This window comes from Trichogramma pretiosum, unplaced genomic scaffold (assembly GCF_000599845.2).
Source record: "Trichogramma pretiosum strain Unisexual culture from Peru unplaced genomic scaffold, Tpre_2.0 scaffold13, whole genome shotgun sequence".
Lineage (NCBI taxonomy): Eukaryota > Metazoa > Arthropoda > Insecta > Hymenoptera > Trichogrammatidae > Trichogramma > Trichogramma pretiosum.
The window spans coordinates 1,100,836-1,124,749 of NW_019641606.1; the positions used below are offsets into that span (position 1 = coordinate 1,100,836).

At 37.6% G+C, this 23,914-nt stretch overlaps 3 protein-coding genes across 3 annotated transcripts; 2 read left to right on the forward strand and 1 right to left on the reverse strand.

Moving 5' to 3' along the window:
* The first annotated feature begins 407 nt into the window (after positions 1-407).
* On the forward strand, positions 408-1,457 carry LOC106652013 (substance-P receptor-like). The gene is made up of 4 exons (XM_014370731.2): positions 408-577; positions 648-836; positions 912-1,068; positions 1,164-1,457. The coding sequence occupies exons 1-4, from the start codon at positions 486-488 to the stop codon at positions 1,455-1,457; spliced, it is 732 nt and encodes a 243-aa protein (XP_014226217.1). The 5' UTR covers positions 408-485.
* Positions 1,458-15,149: 13,692 nt separating this feature from the next.
* Positions 15,150-17,822, reverse strand: LOC106652012 (probable ATP-dependent RNA helicase DDX52; the record flags this gene model as incomplete). The annotated part of the gene is made up of 9 exons (XM_023458389.1): positions 17,628-17,822; positions 17,005-17,502; positions 16,673-16,928; positions 16,532-16,604; positions 16,252-16,455; positions 16,092-16,182; positions 15,749-16,022; positions 15,580-15,655; positions 15,150-15,315 (listed from the first exon to the last, which is right to left on the reverse strand). Coding segments are annotated over exons 1-9 (1,725 nt in total), but the record flags the coding sequence as incomplete, so codon positions are not given.
* A 350-nt stretch (positions 17,823-18,172) lies between these two features.
* LOC106652126 (exosome complex exonuclease RRP44) lies at positions 18,173-23,912 on the forward strand. Its single transcript, XM_014370918.2, has 12 exons — positions 18,173-18,331; positions 18,420-18,593; positions 18,678-18,835; positions 18,911-19,098; positions 19,169-19,398; positions 19,476-19,751; positions 19,824-20,108; positions 21,784-22,021; positions 22,115-22,838; positions 22,922-23,090; positions 23,172-23,453; positions 23,621-23,912. Exons 1-12 carry the CDS (start codon positions 18,275-18,277, stop codon positions 23,858-23,860), a joined length of 3,021 nt encoding a protein of 1,006 aa, XP_014226404.1. The 5' UTR covers positions 18,173-18,274; the 3' UTR covers positions 23,861-23,912.
* The last annotated feature ends 2 nt before the right edge of the window (positions 23,913-23,914 follow it).

Sequence of the window (23,914 nt, forward strand, 5' to 3'; positions counted from 1 at the left end):
TATAAATAGTAGTTTTTTATATCTAAGAAATTTTGATATTTAATTTTACATCATAACGATTCAAGTCAGAGTAATGTCATCACTCGTAAAATGTATATGTTTGCAAAAGAATAGTATACATTTTTTGCGTATGCATTTTATTCCATGATTTATTGAAGGTCCGCAATTTTTTCTGAGATATATTTATGCAAATATCGCAGCATGCAATTTTTTAAAACAGATTTTCTTCTAATTATAGAAAACATGCTAGAGAGTATTTACCAAGATCACCGTTATAAATTATGAAAGGCGAGACAATTTGGATTGTTTTTTACCATTTTTCGATGGCCTTGGCTGTAGCCGTCAATGTTATTATCTTTTACAACATTTTGATTCGTAAAAATGGGAAAAATAAATTAATTAATAGCTTAGTTTTTAATTTATGCTGCATCAATACCTTTCAGCTTCTTTGTAATATTTTACAAATTATTTACACGTATGATTCGATGTTTGATGAGTTTTGTCCAATTCATAAATTTGTCAAAAATTGGCACATGGTAGCAAGTATCTATACAGCCATGTTTATAGCAATCGAACGGTAAGTACAAAAAAAATATTTTTCTTGTTGTTGTTACATTATGATTGAATCTATCGAAAAAAATTTTTAGATACAAGGCGGTCACGATTCCAATGCCTCGGTGGTTGAGTAAAAACAAAATTTTAAGTTTTAACTTGGCCTTGTGGATTATAAGCATAATATCATCCCTGCCTACATTCTGGTTTTCTCGTAAAATAAAATTAGATCTAATTGTTGTTCACAGTGTATGCATTAATGATCCTGAAAAAATTGATAGATGGTAAAAATCATTGAGAATAGTACAGTTTTTTCGTACTTAAAAATCAGCACTAATGATAAAGGAAAATTCGCTTAGGTTTGCCATCTGTTGTGCGTGGACTACATTGGTGTTTTCAGTACCAATATGCATAATGATCTTTTGCTACTTTCGCATCAGGGCCAAACAAAAAGAGCTGCTGTGCATAGGCGAAATGAACGATACGCAAATCAGAAAATTACAAAGAAGAAAAAAGGTAAATAAGCGTTTATTTATTGTTTTTTCGAATCTAATTCTGGTAAATAAGTAGCTGATTATTTGATGAATGATTTTTAATATTGTTTTCAATAGGTCACAAAAAGATATACAATCATCTCGGTAATATTTTTAATCAGCTGGTTGCCTAACTTTATTTGGCTGACCTTAAGATTGTCGTTACCGAGCGACATAATTGATTCCTACTGGAAAAACTACTTTGAAAATATTATGCGAATAATAAAATGGTTTAGCGTAACGTGCTCTTTGAATAGTGTTTATTTTCACTATTACTTTAGTGCAAATTTTAAGGATAACTTCATTGATTGTCGGCCATTTTACGAAAGGAAATACAAGACTTTCAAAAGTGGACTAAATGAGTCTGAATAACAGTCAGTACTAGTAATAGCGGCGAATTACAGACATGTGACTTGATATAATTCAATTGACATTTTCTCCGAGTGATAAAACATTGTGATTTTGTACATCTGTATCTCATAATTAGTAATATTGGACTATCAGAAAAGGTGATAGTTAATTTATATATTTATAATTTAGCGATTGTACTTTATTTTTTCCATATCATTCGATCGAAATCATTAAAATAGTTTAGACTCTGCTTCTGTAGAAATAAGTACATGAATCGTCAAGACAAGTGTAGCTTATGCACTTTCAAGTTTGCTTATTTGTTTGTTACAAACTCATAATCGAGCTTATGCTTAAACTGAGAATCGGATAAATAGAAAAGCACCCAAACTCGCACACGTCCCTGCAGAGCTGAGTTACTAAGCAGGGTAAAACTTTATTGTTAAGTTGTTATGAAAAGAAAAAGAATTTATTCATTTTAAATTCTTGTTATTTAATATGAATTAATCTAGATTTATTATTTTAATTAAAGACAATTTTATCGTTCAAACGTTTGACGTTTGCGTATTTAACACAAAAAATGTTAAATTTTCTGGCAACGTATACTATTTTTTTTCTTTAATCTTTTCAATGAATTTTAATTATCGCCAATGCTCAGATAACTTTTGATTTTTTAGATTTGCGGTTACTTTCAAAATACTTGCTATGGAAAAACGTACTTTTGAGCCTGTTATTTACATAATTACTCATCTGCGTATGTACATGACGAAAAAGGATTTTAATATATTTTTGTACACTGGAGATAATATTTCACAAATGGAAAATCTTTTGAAACTAACTCAACTGATTCTTATCAATTTTAATTCAACTATTTGAACGGAGAACCCTTTAAAGAAATGAGATTTTGTTGATGCATAATTTAACTGCAAACGTAATGCCATTTGATTATGCAATCAAATTGGGCTTAAACATAAAATCACCGATATTAACGAGTGAGTCAAAAGCTTATCATACAAGTGAACATTAAATTGTAGCAGAGAAATCGTATAAATTGAAACGCAAAGTTGGAAGTGCAAACAAATATCGCTGAGTCAAAGGATCAGAAATGGCTCTGTTTTGTGTAAAACTATTTTTTATGGTCGGCTTGTTACTAGTTGCTTCTCACCTTAGCTCGGGAAAAAGGATACCGCGAGTCTTGGTATAATCATCTCGACTTCTTTGTTTACTAACAGTGATATAATTTTATTACATTTTTTTAGGGATTGTGGGAGTCAGATTGGTGGGGATGCAAATACGTAAACAAAACCGACGAAAAAGGCCAAAGGTTAGTTCATTGTCCTCACTTTAATCCTAACGCAGACGTTTACGATGCACAAACTTTCCCGTTTCCGAGTTATCCTGCTCTGAAGTAGTGCTCGCTAGTATTTAAACTTGAAGGAGGATGTGTGAAGCGCTATGTAGTTAATTTATCATTGAAGGAAATTTTGTTAAAGAAAGTATCATCTCTATTTTGTTCAGTCATAATAAAAATTATTTTAAAAAACAGACCCAGGTCGTCCAGGTTTTAATAAACATTTCTCATTCGATTGATTCTTCAAATTTATTTCATAAACGCGTATTAATAAAAGTGTTTTCGGTTAAAATTCAGCGTCTAAGCGGAGTCTTACTTTGTGAATTACAAAAAAGTGAATGGTTAGCTCATCAAAACATTTGTAACTAATCTATGCATTCACCATCTGCGTAATGAGCTTTGTCTAAAGCTGAATTTACCAATTTATAATACCATTAATAAATCCTCGAATCAAATGATGATTTAATGTAAAATGAGACATTAAATCTTAAGTAACCAGTATTGAACTGTATTTTAGGTAATTTTACATAAAATTTTCGTTAAAAATTAATGTATCAGTTATTATTTATTTATTTTTTTTTTATATAAAAACTGCAAACAATTGTATGTAAATCCGATCAAAAACTTTATTTTTATTGTAAAAATGAGCTATAATCAAATATAATCAAATGCCTATAATCCAATTTGGAAATTTTGATTGAAAATTAACGTTTTAATTCTGATTTATTTTTCGTATTCATTGTCAAAAAAGTATGAAAATTCAATTATAATTAAACCCAGTCTTCCCCGCTAGATGGCGAATACCATTATCTGTAAATCTGCAAGCGTCTAAGTAAAAGTAATTGCATAAGTTCAGGCATGGTGATACCAAGCGCTATGATCTGGTTGTAAAATGTGCCAAAGAATGTCAAGTGCACTGATCTAGGTTCGAATCAACAGTTACATTTCAAGGGAAATGAGAAGAACATAGAGAGAGATATATATAATATTACACGAGAGAAATTGCACCCACCAGTCGTGCCGCACGTATGATACGTGATGAACTCGCGCGGAGTTATGCCTGCGAGATACAGTAGTGCCCTGCGTACACTTTGCGGCACTCGCGGAGCAGTGCAAGCCGAAGCGTACGAGGAAATTGAACCGGAAAATTTGAATAAAAGATAGAGAGAGAGAGAGAGAGAGAGAGACAGAGAGAGAGGAGAAGAGAGAGAGCGAGATGAAGAGAGAATAAGGACCAATGCTTTGTTCGTCTATATGAAGTGGCATCAACGCAACGAGCCCCGCGATAGGCCAATGACTTTTTGCGCGCAATGCGCGCACGGATTAACGGTAAAGTGTATACGTATGTATGCAAGACCTCCGAGCACAGCAGAGCTGATAAACGTTTCGGACTATTATTATACATATGTGTACATGGCGTGCACACACACACACACACATACACTCACACATATTTTCTATCGCACATGGGTCTAAACTTTCGCTTTGTGCCGGCATTTTCTCGTCTTCCGATTGAATTGAGCTGATAAGCATGGTGCGCGCGGGCATATACTACATACGTCTGTACACGCGCGTGCGTTAAAGTTTATAATACGAGCATGAAGGCAGAGGCAATTACTACGGGTGTACGGAAATTTTCAACTCTGGACGAAACAATTTTAATCAACGTTCGAGCACTAGCATAGAGCTCACCTGAATATACGCGGAAAGTATCCGGGATTTTTTCTATCGTGCAGTTGGGATATTCGAGGTTGTTCATTTTCCATCATTTTCAGAGAGGCGTTTGAAAAATTTCGCGGAAAATTTTCCGTGTTAAATAGGGTATGGCGTATACACACTAATTGCATATTGGACTGTAATTAGGCTTTGAGTTAATAAATAGTTTTTTTAAATCCTCTTGTAAATTCTCTTGTATAAAATAGAGATGGACTAAATAGCCTGAGGAGTTTTGCATATTATTGACAATTTCATAGCGAAGAAATGTGAAATTTAAAAAATAGTTCTACTGTGCATGAAGCTCACTGAGAGAACGGGCTGGTTTGGATTTTAATTTAATCGTATTGTATCATTCATTTAAATTATAACCCTTAGACAGGAAAATGAACGAGCGATAAATATTTTGATATTAATCTTGATTTATAAATTTATAAATTCGAACCGAAGAGCTGAGTTTTAACAAAAATAAATTTTGCTTTTCATAATGCTTAAAAATAAACCCAAATATATTATTCGATAATAAAAGTTAATTAGCCAGCAGCGAAAATTCGTTGCTTACAAAGGGGACACTCAAATTTTATCAGTACTACGTAGTGTTTATGTCGATAATATCACGACACACCGACGTTTCCAAGGGGGCTACACGAAAATGCCTAAAATCGGTTAGGCATTACTTGTTCTGTCTAAAAATGTTCAGTCATTTCGGGTTTTGTCTAAATTGTTTAGGAATTTCCTATAATTTGAATGGCATTTCGGTTAATTCCTAAAATTATAGGCATTTCTGCTTTTGCCTAGGCAATATGTACCGATTCAAACGTAATTCCCTAAAGTTAAATATTTCATAAATTATATCTGTGGTGGAAAGGGAGAACCGACCAACTCCATTTTTCATATTTTCGAGAAAAACGTGTTTGAAGTTGCGTATGAGTTCGTAGCTGGACGCGGGTGGCTAGAGGTCTGTATGTATGGTATTATATTTCAATCCTTGTTTGAGTGATTGATATGTAGTACATCGAATTACGATGGACAACCACGATTATTTAAAGAGAGAAAAAACAAAAGACAACCAGAAGTTCCCGATGCTCATGCTCCTAGCTGCTGACAAATAACCTTCTTCACGAGGTAACAGCAAGCATAACCATCGTCGTAGTTAGCGTTCGCGTTCACGGAGATCGAGCAGTCATCGTTACCGACATGAGCGCTCGCGCTCAAAAAGATCGAATAAACTTCGTCGGCTACGCTCGCCTTCTCGAAGTGTAAGCGGTCGTCACCGACGTCGATCGACTTCTGGGAGTGTTAGCAGTCAACGTTCGAGCCATACGCCCCCTCCGCCGTCGCCTGATGATGTGAGGGAAAATACGCCTTTGATCGTACCAATTATAAATAATCGCAGCGGATCTCACATGAGAGGTGAGGCAATTGCTGATGATTTCATGCCTAATGATTTGCACGAGATGTCAAACATATTAGAGCTCATTGGAAAATCGTCTCGTTTTCAGAAATTGAAAGTCAAAATTCTAATGGGGGAAACACAGTTTCCGCTCAAGAAACACAAGAAGCCAGAGTACAATCGGGTTCTGCAAATACAACGGCAGACAACTTGGACGAGATTGCACGGAATATCTTGGGCGATGATCCTAGTAAAACTCCTCCGCCAAGGAACGACGTTCATCCTGACCTTACAGTAAGATGGCTGTCTTGGTTATGCCAAGGTCTTGACAAAAATTCATGCGACAAACTACTTGAAAAGTATGAGGCAATTCAATGTTTAAAGGCGCAAAAAATTAATGAAGAGCTAACTCACATTCTTCCGGAGAAAGCTAAGAAGCGCGATTCACACTTTGTTGATACGCAGAATATTATTGGCTCTGCATTGACAGCTCTTGGATTAGCAACTTCTTCTTTATTACTTAACAAAGCTGTTGATCGTTCTTTTCAATTAGAATCTCTTTACGACTTGGGAAAAATTCTTTGTTTGCTACACAATGGGCAACTTAAGGGTCGCAAAGCTTGTGTTTTTCCGTTAATCAACAGAGACATTTTATCTGCATTTGAAAATGCAAAAACCGATGATTTTATTTTTGGGAAGGATTTATCAGAAAAAATTAAAAAAATGCTTGGTGATGGGAAAAAACTTCCCATACTTAAAGTTTATAAAGATAATGTTAATTTTAACACTAAAACAAGTCATCCCAAAAATTATTATAATTATAACATGAATAGGAATCGGAAATTTGCAAGTCACACGGGTCACTCTTCAAAGAACAACAACAAGAAATTTGTTGCCAATTCAAGATTCAAAAAGCCACATTTTTCCCAGCACCGATCCAAAAAGGAGCCCAAAAATTAAACACAACCGCAGGGAGATTATCGTTATATATTGATAATCGGAAATCAATTACAAAAGACTCGTTTATTCTTCAATGTATTAAAGGTTATGAGATAAAATTTTCACGACAGGTTAAACAGCGATTTGTACCTTCGGAACCTTTACCTTCTGCTATAGATCGGGACAATTTGTCAAGTGCTGTACAAAAATTACTTAGCATCGGCGCTGTAGAACGTTGTAAACCAGTGAAGGGACAATTTATTTCCTCATATTTCTTAAGGCAAAAACCAGATGGTACTTACAGGTTTATTATAAATCTTAAAGAGTTAAATAAACATATTGATCCGGTGCATTTAAAATTGGAAGATCTGAACACTGCTGTGAAATCTTTGTGTCATAATGATTTCATGTATACACTTGATTTGGAAAATGCATTTTTGTTAGTCCGAATTGGTAGTAATAGCAGGAAATATTTTAGATTTTTATTTGAAAAGAATTTGTATCAGTTTGTCATTAGTTGTATCAGTTTGATTTGTATCACTTCCTTTTGGTTTTTGCCTTAGTCCTCTAATATTCACGAAAATTCTCAAACCAGTAATATCTTTGTTGCGTAGTAAAGGTTATCGTTCTAATTTATACTTGGATGATTTTTTGTTGTTCGGCGATTCAATTAATGTTTGTTTAGAAAATCAAAGAGCTACAGTTGACACGCTTTGTTCACTTGGGTTTGTAGTTAATTTCAAAAAGAGTCAATTAATTCCATCGTAATTCGATGTACTACATATCAATCACTCAAACAAGGATTTTCATATAATTAAAATCGAACTTCACTTACAGGTAAGTTCGTTTGATTTTAAATTTTAACATACTATGAGGTATCTTTTGATCCATGTATATCTATGAAATTGAAAGGTGCACTAGAGCGTGAGCACGAAGCAAAAAGTATGGACTTGGTCGGTTTGTCCAGGAAACGTTTGTACGACCAAGTCCACTGGTCGCGGCAACTGATGACTTTAAAATGAATATTTCTCCATGGTTTTGTATTGATTACGTGTTATTCATCTTCTAACTTGAAAAAATAACTCCTAATCAATACGATTGTGTCGAGAGGAGAGTCGAGACACCGCACATCACTAGGCCGCGGCGCGCCTCGGAGTGAGCCAATTGTCGCACTGCGATAGGTTGGTATAGCGTCAAATGCAGCAGAGAATTATACTTACACATCGTCCTAATATCATTTTCTATCATTTTAAACAAAAGTATATTCGATTACACGTTGTGGGTCTCGTTCGAGGTGGACTTGGTCGGTTTGGCCAGTCACCGTTTCTCATGAAATGGACTTGGTCGGTTTAGCATTGTTCTGTACCAAGCGATTGACGCGATTTTCGGCCATTCAGACACTTGCACATCAAAGTTGACACTAAATGTAGATGTTTAACGTCATAAACTCGATTTCGAAAAAAATAGAGTTGGTCGGTTCTCCCTTTCCAATACAGATATATGGTACAACTAAATCCGAGTAAATTTCATCCAACCATTCAATGGATGTGAATATCCATTACATCTACAGTCAACACCCACAAAGGCCTGTATATGCGCCTGAACACGGAGAGAAATACTATACTAAATACATTCGCTAACAAATATTGCTATGTTCTCTATGGTATTTAATATAGTATTTCTCTCCGTATAATTGACAATCTAATGAAGTTGCTCATAGAAGTTTCTTTGCATAGCAGCTGTAACTTTGAGAGTATTCTCGAGATTGAGATTGAGATACAGAGATAGAGAGGGAAAATTGAATATGCGTGAAGATCGAGCTTTAAGCGAGCATCGAGTATGCTTTAAAGTAGAAGCGGAGCGATATATACAATGTAAATCGATTCTCTCTTCCGACTGATTAGCGTTCGGGCTTCGTCGAGTATCTTTACTAATTGCTTTGAAACGATTTTACGGTTCTCTTCACTTTTTTTTCGTCTTCACTTTCTGACTTTTACCAGCCAGAAGTGATAAAAGGCGAATCAGCGTGCTTTTATACGAGATTTTATCAGTTTACAGTTTGCAATTTCGTACGCACGACTTTGGGTAAAGGTTTAACTCACATGGGACTTACTTGCCAATATCAACTATTTCACTTATATCATTTCTTTTACTTTACAGCTTACAGATTCAGATTTAAAAGTATTCGCCATCTAGCGTCAGAGGGCGGATTTAATTATAATTTAAATTTCATGAATTTTTTTTTAATTGACGTAAAAATTAAAACAATATAAAAACATTAATTCCCAATCAAATTTTTTAAATTCGAGTATGTTTTTGAATTTTTATCTAATTATTGTGTAATTTATGTAAAAATATGAATCAGTACTTTTGCATCAATTTGTTGCTTAGATATCATGCAAAAGCACCTTCAATAAAATTCAACAACGGTCACTCCAATTTTTAACGTCTAAATTCATTCCAATTCTGCATTAAATTTAAGATTTCCAGCGAGCTACGCAGTCTTATAGCTAAACTGCAGTCTACAAAACTCACACACAAGTAAACGTGCGACATACCCGTTTGTTCTCGTTAAACGGCTGAAAGCACGGGAGAGGAAAAAAAATGAGTCACCGAGGCTTCGATCGAAAATTATTATTGATCGTGGCATAATCGGCGGTTCGTAGCATATGAGGACATAAATTGTCGGTAGGAGAGGGAGGCACCCAACGTACTACACTTGCGATCGTGAATATCTTAAAACGCGCGCCACATGGAGATGGTTGCTAAAGGTCTAAGATCGATGGAAAACTATATGTATTAAATACGTGACCGTAATAGCAAGCCAAGTGAACTATACAGACGACGAGTAGTAGTACACTTTCCTCGTAGCTTCTTTTACTTGCATTTCCATGCCATTGAGTGCGAGCAAGCGAGTCAATGTTTAACGAGCTTAAAACAAGTGATGTGCGGCAGAATCGGCAGCATCTTTTATTATATTAATCGAATGACTTTTCGGAATTGGGAGAAAATTCTACGATAATCTGGTACGATTTGTTTAAGATTCAAATGTAGACTCTTATCCGATGTCAGAAAAACTTTTTAGTAACAAGTTGTACTACCGATCACACGAAATTGCCGCATTATTCGACGTGCAGCACTGTAAAAAAAAATTGATTCTACCTCGCCTTATCTATACTTACACCACAATTATCGTCGATAAAGTCTCTCGTGTAAAGTTGAGCAAAGTAATTTCAAAAGTTGGCGCGCATGAAAAAAAAACCCGTGCTACAATAACCGAATGAATTTCACGACGGCCTGCATAGAAAATGTATACATCGAGAAACTCTCGAGCGGCTCACGGCTGGCTGCAGCTGTTCTGATGGAAAAATCAATAAATACTTTGGGCAGCTCGAGATAAGTTCATCGACCGTTAAAAAGACAGTTTCGCGCGCTGGAATTTGATCAATTGATAACACTCGTGTGCGTATGGAGCCCGTGGAGTAAAGTGAGATATTTCAAGTGTGTGGGATATCTGTTCCGATAGATAAATGCTCATCGCTGAGAGATTTTTTTTCCGTTTGTGAACTATTCGAAAGAACTTGAATGCAAAACTGCATTTATCGATGAATCTAGTGCCAAAAAGGAGGTGGTGATTATGAAATAAAATTAACGACGCATACAAGATAAAAATAAAAGAAAATAGTTTCGAAACTTTTTATCTATATTTCTCAAGTATCAAGCAACGATTATCCTCAAGCTCGATTTCACCTCGCAACTTTGGCTGGGGTTTTAAACGTTCGATTCCACGGTCAATTAAGTTGCAAACGCACACATACACATGTGTTGGTACGTACAGCATAAACGCGATCATGACGTATAGCTGCCGTATATTAAACATCAACCTCTGGCACTTCTACAAAACTATACACACGTCGAGTTCTGCGCGATAACCTGCCGCGCAATCAAACGGCTTCAATCACAATATAAACTACTCTCTGTTGCTCACGTGTATACAAGTAAACGAGCGCGTACGAACATACACGTACGTATAAATAGTGCAGCAGCAGCAGCTCTATATACGTATCGAGCTTTTAGTATTTGTTTCTAATTAACTGTTGTTATTATAATTACAATAGAATGGGCCCACACCAAGTGTACGACTGTATATACTACACTTGGGGCTTCGATATATATTCCGCGCGCAGCTTTCCTCCCGGCGGGTGGTGGTGGCGGCGGCGAAGCTCGACTCGTTGTTATCAGAATGCTAATTGAATTCTTGCGTAAATACACCAACGGGATGCCGGATCGGCTCTAAATAATCATTAAGATTTTTATGGGCGTTTACGTGGTTGAACGAGTCACTCGGGTGCAAGTCCGACGAAAATACAGTTTTGCTTCATTTGTCAGAAAGAAAAAAAGCTATTGTAGCGCAATCTGTTCATAATTACCACTCGAGATGAGCCAAATAAAATTTTGTTTATCGACGTTCGAGATACCGTTACACGGAGATCTTCGTGGTCGGCGACGCAGAGCAGAATCAATAAATAAACGCGATATCCGTGTCACTAGTGCCTGAGCTTTGAAATAATACAGAGCACGCTACACTCGCTGCAAGCTCAACTGCTGCTACGCGTGTAACACGCGCGACGTTGTAATTTGTCCTCCGAAAATCGTTACACACACCGTATACACTGGCGCATCTCGTATGTATAACATGTATGCGCACGCGATACGTACGTGTTATGTGCGAAACGGCTTGTACACATATTCATAGGAAAATCGGTATAGCTTGCTTGCTTGGGAATGATGTTTGCTTTAGCTGCCTATATAATTAATGATATATACGTATACACGTGTGCTATGAGTAATATATATCTAGCAAGACTCGCATGGCAAATATAGCTGCGATCGTTCGAAATATTACACACATACACTTGTAAACGTATGCCACATGTGTATATGTGTGTGTGTGTGTGTGTGTGTGTGTGTGTGTGTGTGTGCACCACCCTCGTGGATGTAAATTTATAAAGTCGTGTGTACGTGGGCGTGTGTCTATACTCGAATGCCGAGAGTTCAATTAAGTCTGTGCAAATCATCTGAGCTAAACTAAAGTGTGTAATCTCCATCGTTGTATATACGCACGCATGGAGTGCAACGCCCGGTAGTTTATTTTCCAGAGGCGCCTAAGTATACGTTATATATTGGTTTCCAAGCGGCTCTCTTTATCATCGTCGTCGTCGACGTCGGGCCTCCCCGAACTTTCACACTGTATGTGCTTACACACGCACACGTACATACGTGCGCATACCTGCGCTCATTGCACTTGGCAAGACTCGTGTATAAACTGACAAAATCGACGGAAGAATTGCAGAGAAGCTCTATATGCACACGAGCTCGATAATAACGACTGAGTACTGGGCGCGCGTGTGTGTGTGTGTGAAACGCAAATTTCATTACGTAAATGTCGGTTTGTTCTTTGCCTTATACTCGCGCGTGTAGCAGCAACAAGGGCCGAATTACACACTGGCAAAGCTCTCCTCTCACTCGCTCTCTTATCCTCCTCCTACGGTCGTTCACTCGCGCTAGTATATGCGTATAGACGAATCATGTAAATTTCATCGTGCCGCAATTTGCGCACGAGTACGACACGAGAGAGAAGAGAGAGAGAGAGCGTAATGTTTGATGTTGCCAGTGGCCGTCCAGAGAGAGAGAGAGAGAAAGAGAGAGAGAGAGAGAGAGAGAGAGAGAAAGAGAGAGTCTCGCGAGCTTTTATTCTCTATCTAGGCTGCAGTAAAAGTATGCGGTGTAAGAAAATAAGGATAGAATGGAACTGCGGTTGACACTTTCTGATTGACTTTTAGTAGATCGTGAAGAACATTTTTATGATCCTCGAAACTATGATACTTAAAATTCGTCATTTTTCACTGTATTACTGAAATGTTTTACGAATAGTAATTTCGAAAATGAATAAATTCAAGTTTCACTATATTTATCAAGCTTCAAATTGAATACCCAATAATCGCTTATGGACAGTTAAGCTGCAGCTTGAAGTTCAACTTATATAATTATTTTGACTTTGCCTCTTGCAGGTTTACAGATGAAAGGAACTCGCCCTCTAGCAATAAAGACTTGAACTGTCATTTTAATTGTCGTTTTGAGGTTCATTTATTTTTGTCAATTTTCCCGCAACAATCATGTTAAAAATATTAGTTTTTTTGTGAATTTGGACCATCGTCGAGCCTTTCTACGCGATGTCAATCAAAATCAAAAATTAAAATCAGAATAAAAAAAACGATAAAGAATGAAAAAAAAAAATGTATCAAGCGTACAATTGAGTTTTCCGTACGGAAAAAACTCATGAACTATGCGGGGTAACTCGCCGAAAACGATTACTATTTCATAGTATTGATAGCAGCAATAGCAAAAACTATATAGAGAATCAAGTAAGTATGTATAATATGTATCCCTCGCGTAGAATGTTCAACAAAAGCGAGCCGTCAAGAGGGAGGGTGCACTCGCCCAAGATTATAATACTTTCCCCTAACTATACTTTTTAGCTAAAAAGGAAGTTATCTACGAGAGTATAAGTTAGTTGAGCTGTCTCCCTCGCGTCTCTCTCTTTCGTAGCTTCGAATACAGCACGTATATATCGTTGAAAATAGTTATCATCAACAATGCAAGAGGATACAAGTTTCAAATCCTTTCGTGAGAAGTTACAACTCTCAATGAATGCACACGGATATATAATATGTATTATATTCTTGGGGAAAATGGTTAACCACTAGGATACGGCGTGTCACGCTATTTTAGCGTCTTATACCCATTATATCAAGGCTCGTATACTTATTCATGCGCGTATGTATTAGTTCAACGACAAAGTATAAAGTCGGTTAAACTATTTGTTTGTTTGTGCGCGCGTCGAGACAGAAGTTTATATATCGTTAATGAGGCGTTAAATTTCGCTGGCTTTATACGAGACTCGAACGCGGATTTTGCGTAGAATATAATTTTCTTTACATTCCGTTTATATGTTATAACTTTTATTAAGTAACTTGCTGTTAATTGAAGAATCATAAAATGATCCACACCAAAGCTTTTATTTCAAAATAGATATCAGCGCGCAAAGGATATATAATTATTTTTGTCAACATTTCGTTAAAATGCAGCAGCAATCGTTTTTTCTTTTTTCAAAAGAAAATTTCTCCCATTCTCGCGTGTATTATAATACTGTAGCATGCCCATAATTATACAACATCACACATAGAGATGGGTGTTGTAGATGACAGCAGCTACCGCACGCGACACACTACTCGCATGAAACCTGGCTTACCGACCGTCACGATCAATTCCTTTTTAAACACATCATTTGAATGAATAATGATACATTATCGCAAGTTCTCGCGGCACAAATGCATCCGAAAACGGTAAGTACGTGAGATTTATGTCCATTGGACTTCACTGAGAATCGATTATTTGTTTGAAATTGAATTGCGCTCATGTTTGAATTTTTCTCTTTTGTCCGTGGTTTTGGCTAAACAAAAAAGAAAAAAAGGAAATAGTTTTCTTACTATGTCAACCGATAGTGCCATTTCCGATATTGACATTAGCCCTCAACCTTATTACATTACAAGACTTTTATTTAGAGAAGCTGTTGGCTTGGTTATCTGGGGTTGAATCAGCCGAAAAAAACAAGTTTCAATTTCCATTTGGCAGGACAGGGCAGTTGTAAAAAATGATACCGAAAAGTACATATATTTTTTTGTCAGTATAAACAAAATAATAATAAAATCAGTGGTATGAAAAAATGAATTGTGATAATTTTTCTGTTGGTTGACAGTCAAACTGTCTCTAGTTCATAATTATATAATTTGATGAAATTTTGTGAATACTTAAGCTTCATACCAAATTTGAATGATCAATATCATTATATACTCATAAACTTTCTTTTTACAAAATGTTTACAAGTGTTCATTTTACAGACTCAGAATTCTATTCAAATTTAGGAACGCTTATTTAATGAACATAAAGAAGCTTATTCTATGAGAAAATTGAATTCATAACATTCAATAGAATATCACTGCAGAGCAGATTCTTTATCACAATTATGTTCTGATCAAACTAGCAATGATGGCTCAGTAGCTTGACGCAATACAACTTGATACGATTATAAAACTCAATTTGAAAAACAAAATTGATACACCGACACTTCATGTTAAAAATTTAATGATGAATTGTAGTTGTGGAAGAAAGTAAAACTTGAAATAAATCATACAAGCGATTACATTATTAATAACTTAGATAATTATTCAACAGCTTTTATTTACATTTTTTTTACTTTTTTCTTAACAATTTTCTTTTCATTTTTCTTTTCACTTCTCTTATCATTTTTTTTATCATTATTATTATCTTCGTTTGTCTGCTTGAATTTCCTCTTGCTTTTCTTTTTGAGAGCAAGCATATATTCAGGAATTTCACAACCTGAATTACGCATAACAGCTGCAATGCTATAATGGAAAAATATTATTTTAGTGGTGCAAAGATTTTCTTTTCAAGTCAAATTACAACTTTTCTATTGTTCAAAATTCTTAATTTTCAATATGAATAAGAGTTGATGCATCAATTAAATGTTAGACGGTTTTGAAAGTAGAATAAACCATTTGGATTGTATACTTTTTATACCTTCGTAATTAACTTAGTGTTTAATAACGAATTTTTAAAAATAATTACTGTATATATTGTGTAAAACAATTGTGTTAAAACTTGCGTACCTTCTTAAATTTTCAGTGTCTTGTGTAGTAAAGTAAGTAATGGCTTTTCCTTTTTCTCCTGCTCTACCAGTACGACCTTAAAAATTAAGTTTTATTTTGTTATAGATGTTAATTATAAATATAAATTAAAATTTTTTATTTTCTTTCTAGAACTTATAATAACGCTTACCAATTCTGTGAATATATGAAATAGCTGAAGGTGGAAAATCATAATTTATTACAAGCTTGACACCTTTGAAATCAATACCACGGCCCATAAGTTCTGTGCAAATAAGAACCCATATTTTTCCTTCACGGAAACATTGAACAACATTATCTCTTTGTGTTTGAGTTCTGTCGGAATGAATGAGATCCACATTCAGCCCATCGTAGATAAGTTCTGTGAATAATTTTTGAGCTCGCTCTTTACTTTGAACAAATACCAGCACTGGAGGTGTTAAGCCCTATAAAATTTATTTGGTTAGTTGGATCATGATATTAAAATTGGCAAATAAAATATACAAGACTTTTACCTCTTTCACAAGATCTCTAAATGCTATTAATTTTCCTTGTTCATTACCTACAAATAGGAGCTTCTGATCAACTGTATCAGCTGCTGAGTTTCTTTAAAACAAATGGATTAAAAACGTTTTAATAGATTCAAAACTGGTAAAGTGTAAAAAGAATATATACCTTGATCCAATTGTTACTGTGACTAAACCCTTAAAATTATGTCTACACCACTTTGTTACCGCTGGAGTATTGGTAGCACTAAACATTCCTTGACGTAAGTCTGGATTTGTGCATGCCTTAGATATTATGTCAAGTTGTTCTTTAAAACCTCTCTTTCCCTCTTCAAATAATTTATCTGCCTCGTCAACCACAAGCCATTCAGCACTAGAAAATATTTAAAAGTTATACTGGGTAAATCTAATAATAATGTGATAAATTATGAAAATAACATGTAACTTACTTATTGAGAGCGATTGCAGGTGGTTCTTGAGATAAGAGATAAACAAGCCTTTTGGGAGTAGTAATTAAAATATCTAAAAAATGATTTTAATGAAATCATGCTATGAACAAAAAAGTAATTTTAAAAGGCATTAATAATTACCAAATTTTTGAGAGCTTTTTGCCCCATATTTTTCAGCTGCTTGATTGACTTTACTTATAATGTGTATTCGAAAATCACGACCCTCGCTCAATCGAATACACTCTCTATAAGTTTGCTTTGCCAACTCTCTTGTAGGGCTAATAATAATGGCTCGAAAACCTTTACTTTTTGGTCCTTTCAGATGATGTATTATTGGAATGAGGAAGGAAGCAGTTTTTCCTGAACCAGTTGGAGCACAGGCCAATATTCTTCTATTCTGTAAATGAATAACAATGTTATGTGAATTACAATACCAGTAGGTATATGATTAAGGAAAAGAAGTATTTTCTTACTTGTAACATAACAGGTAAAGCTTGCATTTGAATAGCTGTTGGTTCTTCGTAACCACATTTTTTCATGTTGGCAATAATATCATCTCCAATATTGTAATCGTTGCGTAATTCATCAAAGGATTTTATAGGTACAGGAACTTTTGCACCTGTTACCGATATGTGATGAATATTTCTAAAGTGGTTGATTTGTTCTTGTTCCAATTTTAATTTTAATTCTTCTGTCATCAGTTTTTTTTTCTTTTTTTCTTTTAGTATTTTTCCATCCGCACCAGCCTTAATACCATCCAAAATGGTAAATTCGCTCTCATTTGCTTCACTCGCATCTTCAATTTCAGAGCATTTTCTTTTTAGTGATTTTTTTTGACTATCATCTTCAATAACTTCTGATTCTGATTCAGGTTCTGAATCAGGCTCTGTTTTAATTTCTACTGATTCGTCAACCTTTTGTTCATTTTCGGTTTTTATTTTTGCCTCCGTAGAGGTTGGTTTTCTGAGCAACTGTCATAAACAATATCAAAATTTAAGCACATGGTCGGAATTTCACTTTTTTACTCAATCAACGTTATACGTTTAAGGTTGTAAAATAATGTCAGTTAAGTGACAAATAATTAGATTTTACTTACCCCAAATAATACCGCATCTTCGTGAAAACTTTTCAAATCGTAACGCACCCCAAATTCCAATTTTTTAGATATTTCGTAGGCATCCATGATTGCAATACTAAACTGTCAGCTAAACAAGTGTTATGAACGAATGTTAGTATATCTATGAAAATAAACTTCAAGTATCATCAGCACGTGCAGTCTGCAGAAGACACTACTGTGAGTAAGCGGCAAGCGCCGTACTCAACGCACATGGCCGGTTATTTTAATGCAATGGCGCCAGCTGCGTTAATATTCAAATCGAAACTTTTCTCAATATATATTTTAATATACCCTGAGTGAACAATCAAGTTTATTTATGGCTGGAAGCAGTTTAAATCATCCAGAGTTATTTTATATAATTATTATTATTTTTATTATCATATTATTTTATTTAAAAGAAAAAACTGATGTATCGACTTCTGCTGCGTCTACGATCCCAAGTTTGTGGCGCCCTCCTTACTCCGTGACCGAACTATAACCCGCCGGCTTGTTCAATCTTGATTTCTTGATATCTTGACTTACTGTTACTCCCACGTGTTTCGGTGTTTGAGCATCATATATGCTTACGTGAGTCTCATCTGTGCAAGTGAGGTCCATCGTAATACAACAGTGAAAAAATTTTAACCATGTCGGCACCTTTGGTAACCTCGTTTTATAGAAAAACAAGGAATGGAATTTTCAAGGTTTGTTTAATTAAATTTCTAATCTATGTGTTTGAAATTTGCATGATCTTGAGTGGTAGTGTTGATTCATTATTCATTTTGTGCAAAGGTGGTACGAGAACATTACTTGAGAGATGACATTTGGTGTGGTTCAGAAGCTTGTAACAAGTGTGGACGCAATCCAAAAACTATATTATTAGATGATGAAAATCCAGGATCAAAGAGTAAGTTGTTTAAGGGCCCATACTACTTGGTCCTTGACACAAATATTATTTTGAATCAGGTATGAATAATAACTTATTAATTACCATACTTTATAAATATTTGTTTACAAGTTTTTTTATTCATTTATTAACATGTATTTTAGATTCATGTATTGGAGGAAAACATATTTTGCAATGTAATTATATCTCAGATTGTGTTGAATGAAGTTAAACACAGGAGTTCTAACGTGTACAAGAAACTAGAAGAACTAATTGGTGACCCAAGCAGAAAATTTTACTATTTCATGAATGAACATCACAAGTAAATTAACCAAAAAATTATTAAAAGTTAATAGTATTTAATCATATTTTAATATAATTGTTTTATATCCATCAGAGATACATATGTTACTCGTGTACCAGGAGAAACTGTCAATGACAGAAATGATAAGGCTATAAGAGCTGTCGCTCAGTGGTACAATAGACACTTTAAAAGTCAAGATATAAATATTAAAACTGTATTATTGACGGATGACGTGGGCAATAAACAAAAAGCTAAGGACGAAGGCATACCAGTTTATTCAAGTGAGTATTTTATTTAATTTGTATTAATCATTGTATCTGATAATACTATAACGATAATATTGAAATTCAGTGAAAGATTATGTCGATTCATTGGAAAATGCTGGCTTTTTAATTGATAAATTGGCCAAGATAGAGTATGCTCTGGATGGTGACAATCGACCACCTCTTTTTCCTTGTCACCTGTCACCAGGACAAATTCATGATGGTATTAAAAGTGGCAAATTACTTCAGGGCTCGTTCATTGCTTCCAGAGAAAATTTCTTGGAAGGTACAGTGAATTGTGAGTCCTTGGACAAATTTGTAAGTATCTATTTTAATTTGAATGTTAGGTAATCAAAATGTTTATTAATCTTATCGTTTAAATGAACTTGTCTTAGATTTTGATACAAGGTCGTGAGGCTTTAAACAGAGCAATAGATGGTGATACAGTGGCTATTGAATTGTTACCCGAGGATCAATGGTCTGCTCCCAGTGATCTTGTTCTATTGGATGAAACCGAGGAAGATCCTGGCGACACTCTTGACGAAGACGCAGTTCTTGAGAAGATAACTGTACCGGAAGCTGAAAAGCAACCGACCGGCCGAATCGTCGGTATAATCCGTCGAAAGTGGAGACAGTACTGCGGTATAATTCAAAAAAATCCACTCAAAGACGTAAGCAATGAGGCTCTATCTCGACAAACGCTTTTCGAATCAACTACTTTATTTCGGATAATTTTGTTTTAGAACACACGACACCTGTTCGTGCCGGCCGAGCGCAAAATCCCGAAGGTACGCATCGAGACGCGACAAGCCGAGACGCTGTGCCATCAGCGCATCATCGTCGCTATCGACTCTTGGCCGCGCAACTCGCGCTACCCGCTCGGTCACTTTGTCCGAGCTCTGGGCAAAATCGGCGACAAGGACACGGAGAACGAGGTGCTGCTGATCGAGCACGATATTCCCCACAGCAGATTCTCGGACGAAGTTCTCAGTTTCCTGCCCAAATTGCCATGGGTCATAACCGATCTGGTAAGTTATCCTTGCTTTTTTTTGTTTGTTTAAACGTAGCCTCGTCAACCAAGCAGATGAAAGATTTCTTGGTTCAATCCGGCGTCACTGGTCGCCGTGTCGACTCGGGAATCGTGATTCGTAGCCGAAGAGTCGTCGTCGTCTTCGTTACTCACGTTTATCAGGCAAGCGTTGCCCGACTCGGCAACTGGCGGAGCCAACTGATTGGTCGACGTCGAGGCAGCTGGCTCGGACTCTTGTGTCTCGGTGATGGATTTTACGAGCGCCGACGAATAGTGGCCTCTCCTCTCGCCTCTAACGAGCATCGGACGAAATGAAAATCATGTCCTTGTCTCTCGGTTATAGCGAGTCAAGTTCGTTACCTGAATCTGCGCTGCTCCCAAGCGAATCTCGTGCTTATTCGATTGTGGGTCGATGGTCGCGTTGCCGCCTGTGACCGAGCGACGGTTTTCGGCTCGATCTTGATGATCAGAGTCGGGCCAGCTGGAGCCGGGCCCGTGGCCGTCGTTGGCGCTCTGTCGTCGGACGCCTCCGCCAAGTCGGCCACGGACTCCCAGTCGTCGGAGGTGTTGTCCTCGTTCTTGCTCAGCTGCAGATTGATCAGCTTCTCGAGGCTGTCGAGCGCGAGCTTTTTCTCCTGCGCGTCGAACATCAAACCCTCGAGCTCGTCGGGTTTCCACTTGCTTTTCAGCCATCGACCGAACATGTCCTTGTCGTAGCCCGAAACGATCGTCTCCAGCTCGTGAATCTCTGTTGTTATCGGTTTATTCATTTGTACATATTTTTTTTTTGCAACGAGATTTATTTCGATAAGCGAGTTATGGCCGAGAGTTATATATATATCACGCGTACCATTATCTTTAACTTTTTTCACGCTTTTTTTGACGGACGCTATGTCCTTTCTTATTAATTTCTGCTGAGCCTTGAGCTGCTTAACGGTCATCAATGAATTCTTTATCTCCGCCATCAAACTTTGCAGCTCGTCTATGTCGCAATTTAATTGTTTATCCGTGAGGCTGAGAAAGAAGCGAAATAAGTTTGGCCGATCGAAGCAACAGTTTCACGAGGAAGCAAAACTCACTGCGGACGCTGGTGCACGTAGTAGCGCAGTAATTTTTCGTGCTCCTTGGTATAATTGAGAAACTTTTCCATCTCTTTGCTGAACACTTTGAAACTGACGCTCGAATCGACGGGAGCATTATCGATTTGGGGCGCGACGTTATTATCATATTTCGCGTCCTCCTGCCGAGCCTCGTCCGACTCTTTGGCGCTCTCGATTATCGTCATGCTGTTTTTTGGTTGTGCCAACGTCGTCGTCGTCGTCGTCACCGTTTCTTCGGTCTTCATTCCAAAAAATAACCTTTTAATTTTATCCGCAAGACTTGCGTCCTCGGACATAACTCGTTAAAATTTTTCTGATTTTTCAATTTAATAATTGTACTCGTAAACAACTCATAATTTTATCATTCATTACACGATGGAAATCGCGCCTATGCGTGCGTGTGTGCGTGTTCGTGTGGAGGGGAAAGAGCAATAAAAAATAAAAATTTTATGCCATGTTACGACCAAAAGTTTTAAGCTTGTGTGTGTACATAAAAGGCGCGCAACAACAACGGCCTGAAGCTTTCAACGAAATAAATGTCACGCACGTATATAATTTGCATGTGTTATACAGGATGTAGCGCAACGGCGCGATCTGCGTCACATCGACGTTTGCTCGGTCGACCCGCCCGGCTGTACCGACATCGACGACGCCCTCCACTGCCGCGACCTCGACAATGGCAATCTCGAGGTGGGCGTGCACATCGCCGACGTCTCGCACTTCATTAGGCCGGGAACTGCCCTGGACAAGGAGGCCTCGCTCAGAGCCACGACCGTCTACCTCGTCGACAAGAGAATCGACATGGTGCCTGGTTAGTACTCTCCCTTTTTTCTTTTTCATCTCTTTTCTTTCGTTCTTCTTTATTAAATGTAATAGCGTTTAAAACGTCATCGCCTTCGTTTAGAATTACTCAGCTCGAACTTGTGCTCGCTGCGAGGCGGCGAGGAGCGCTTCGCCTTCTCCTGCATCTGGGAGATCGATCGCGAGGCCAACATCGTCAGCACGGACTACTGCAAGTCCATCATAAGGTCGCGCGCCGCCATGACTTACGAGGAGGCCCAGCTGCGCATCGACGACAAGACCCAGAACGACTCGCTGGCCAAGTCGTTGCGCGGCCTCAACGACCTCGCCAAGAAGCTCAAGAAGAAGCGTCTCGCGAACGGCGCGCTCGTGCTCGCCTCGCCGGAGATCCGCTTCCAGGTCGACTCCGAGACCCACGACCCCATCGACGTGCAGGCCAAGCAGATGCGCGACACCAATTCCATGGTCGAGGAGTTCATGTTGCTGGCCAACATATCCGTGGCCAAGAGGATAGTCGAGGAGTTCCCCGAGTGCGCGATGCTGCGACGCCATCCGGAGCCGCCCCAGGTCAATTTCGATCCGCTCATCAAGGCCGGCAGGCATCAGGGCTTCGAGATCGACACGAGCAACGGCAAGGCCCTGGCCAAGTCGCTCGAGGCCGCCGTCAAGGACGACAATCCGTACTTCAACACGATGCTGAAAATTCTCGCCACCAGGTGCATGATGCAGGCTGTCTACTTTACCAGCGGCATGGTGCAGGAGGCCGAGTTTTACCATTACGGCTTGGCTTGTCCAATTTACACTCACTTCACCTCGCCCATCAGAAGGTACTTTTCTCGTCGACGATCGACTCCGGTCAACTTGCTCGTACCGATCTTTTACGCAAGCTCTTTTATTTTTCTTTCCTCAGATACGCGGACGTTATAGTTCATAGACTGTTGGCGGTTTGCGTGGGAGCCGATGCCACTTTCTCGGATCTTTTGGACAAGAAGAGGAGCCACGCTCTTTGTCACAACCTCAATTACCGCAACAGAATGGCGCAATATGCTGGCCGAGCCTCGGTTGCGCTAAACACACATGTAAGTATAAAACGTCATAAATACTTTAATCTCTTTCGCAGCGAACGAATTCTAATTCATGCTCGACGCTCGCCTTTTCAGCTCTTCTTCAGAAACAAGGTTCAAGACGAGGAAGGATATATCCTGTTTGTGCGCAAAAACGCGCTTCAGATCCTCATACCGAAATTCGGTCTCGAGGGTACGTTATATCTCAGCAGGAAGGATGAAAAATCCGCCGTCACATTTATATACGATGCAGAAGAGCACACTCAAAGATGGAACGATGTTACGTTCCGCTCGTTCGATCAGGTTACAGTTCAGTTGAGTCTCGATCGCACAAACGTGCAGCACGAGAAGCTCGTGTTCAAGCTCGTCAAGCCAGAGGTAATTATGATAATGATTTGTAAATTAAAAGCAGCACCGGAGTCTCATTTCATTTTAAAAGATACATTTAATGTGACAGAAACTGACTTTTAACATTCTACATATTTTTATAAAATCTATGTATTATCTATAAATTATAAATTTTTTCCGCCTTTTTGTTGTTGTAGATTCCTGGCTTTAGTGTACCAGCCTGTTCAGCGACGCCGAATGAAAGTAATGTAGAAGATGTAACGGAAGAGATTAAATTGGAGTCCGTGACACTTGAAGAACCAATGATTACAGACAAGCCTGTTGCTGCGGCGAAGCGAAAATCTGACAGCTTTGAAGAAGCACAAAAATCTACGCCAGAAGCGGAGCAAGTGAAAAATAAGACGTCTCGTAACCGTCGCAAAAAGCGCAAAAATTAAATAATTTCCATGATCGAGATCGTGTAAAGTTGTATATAGAGACTGTACGGTTCT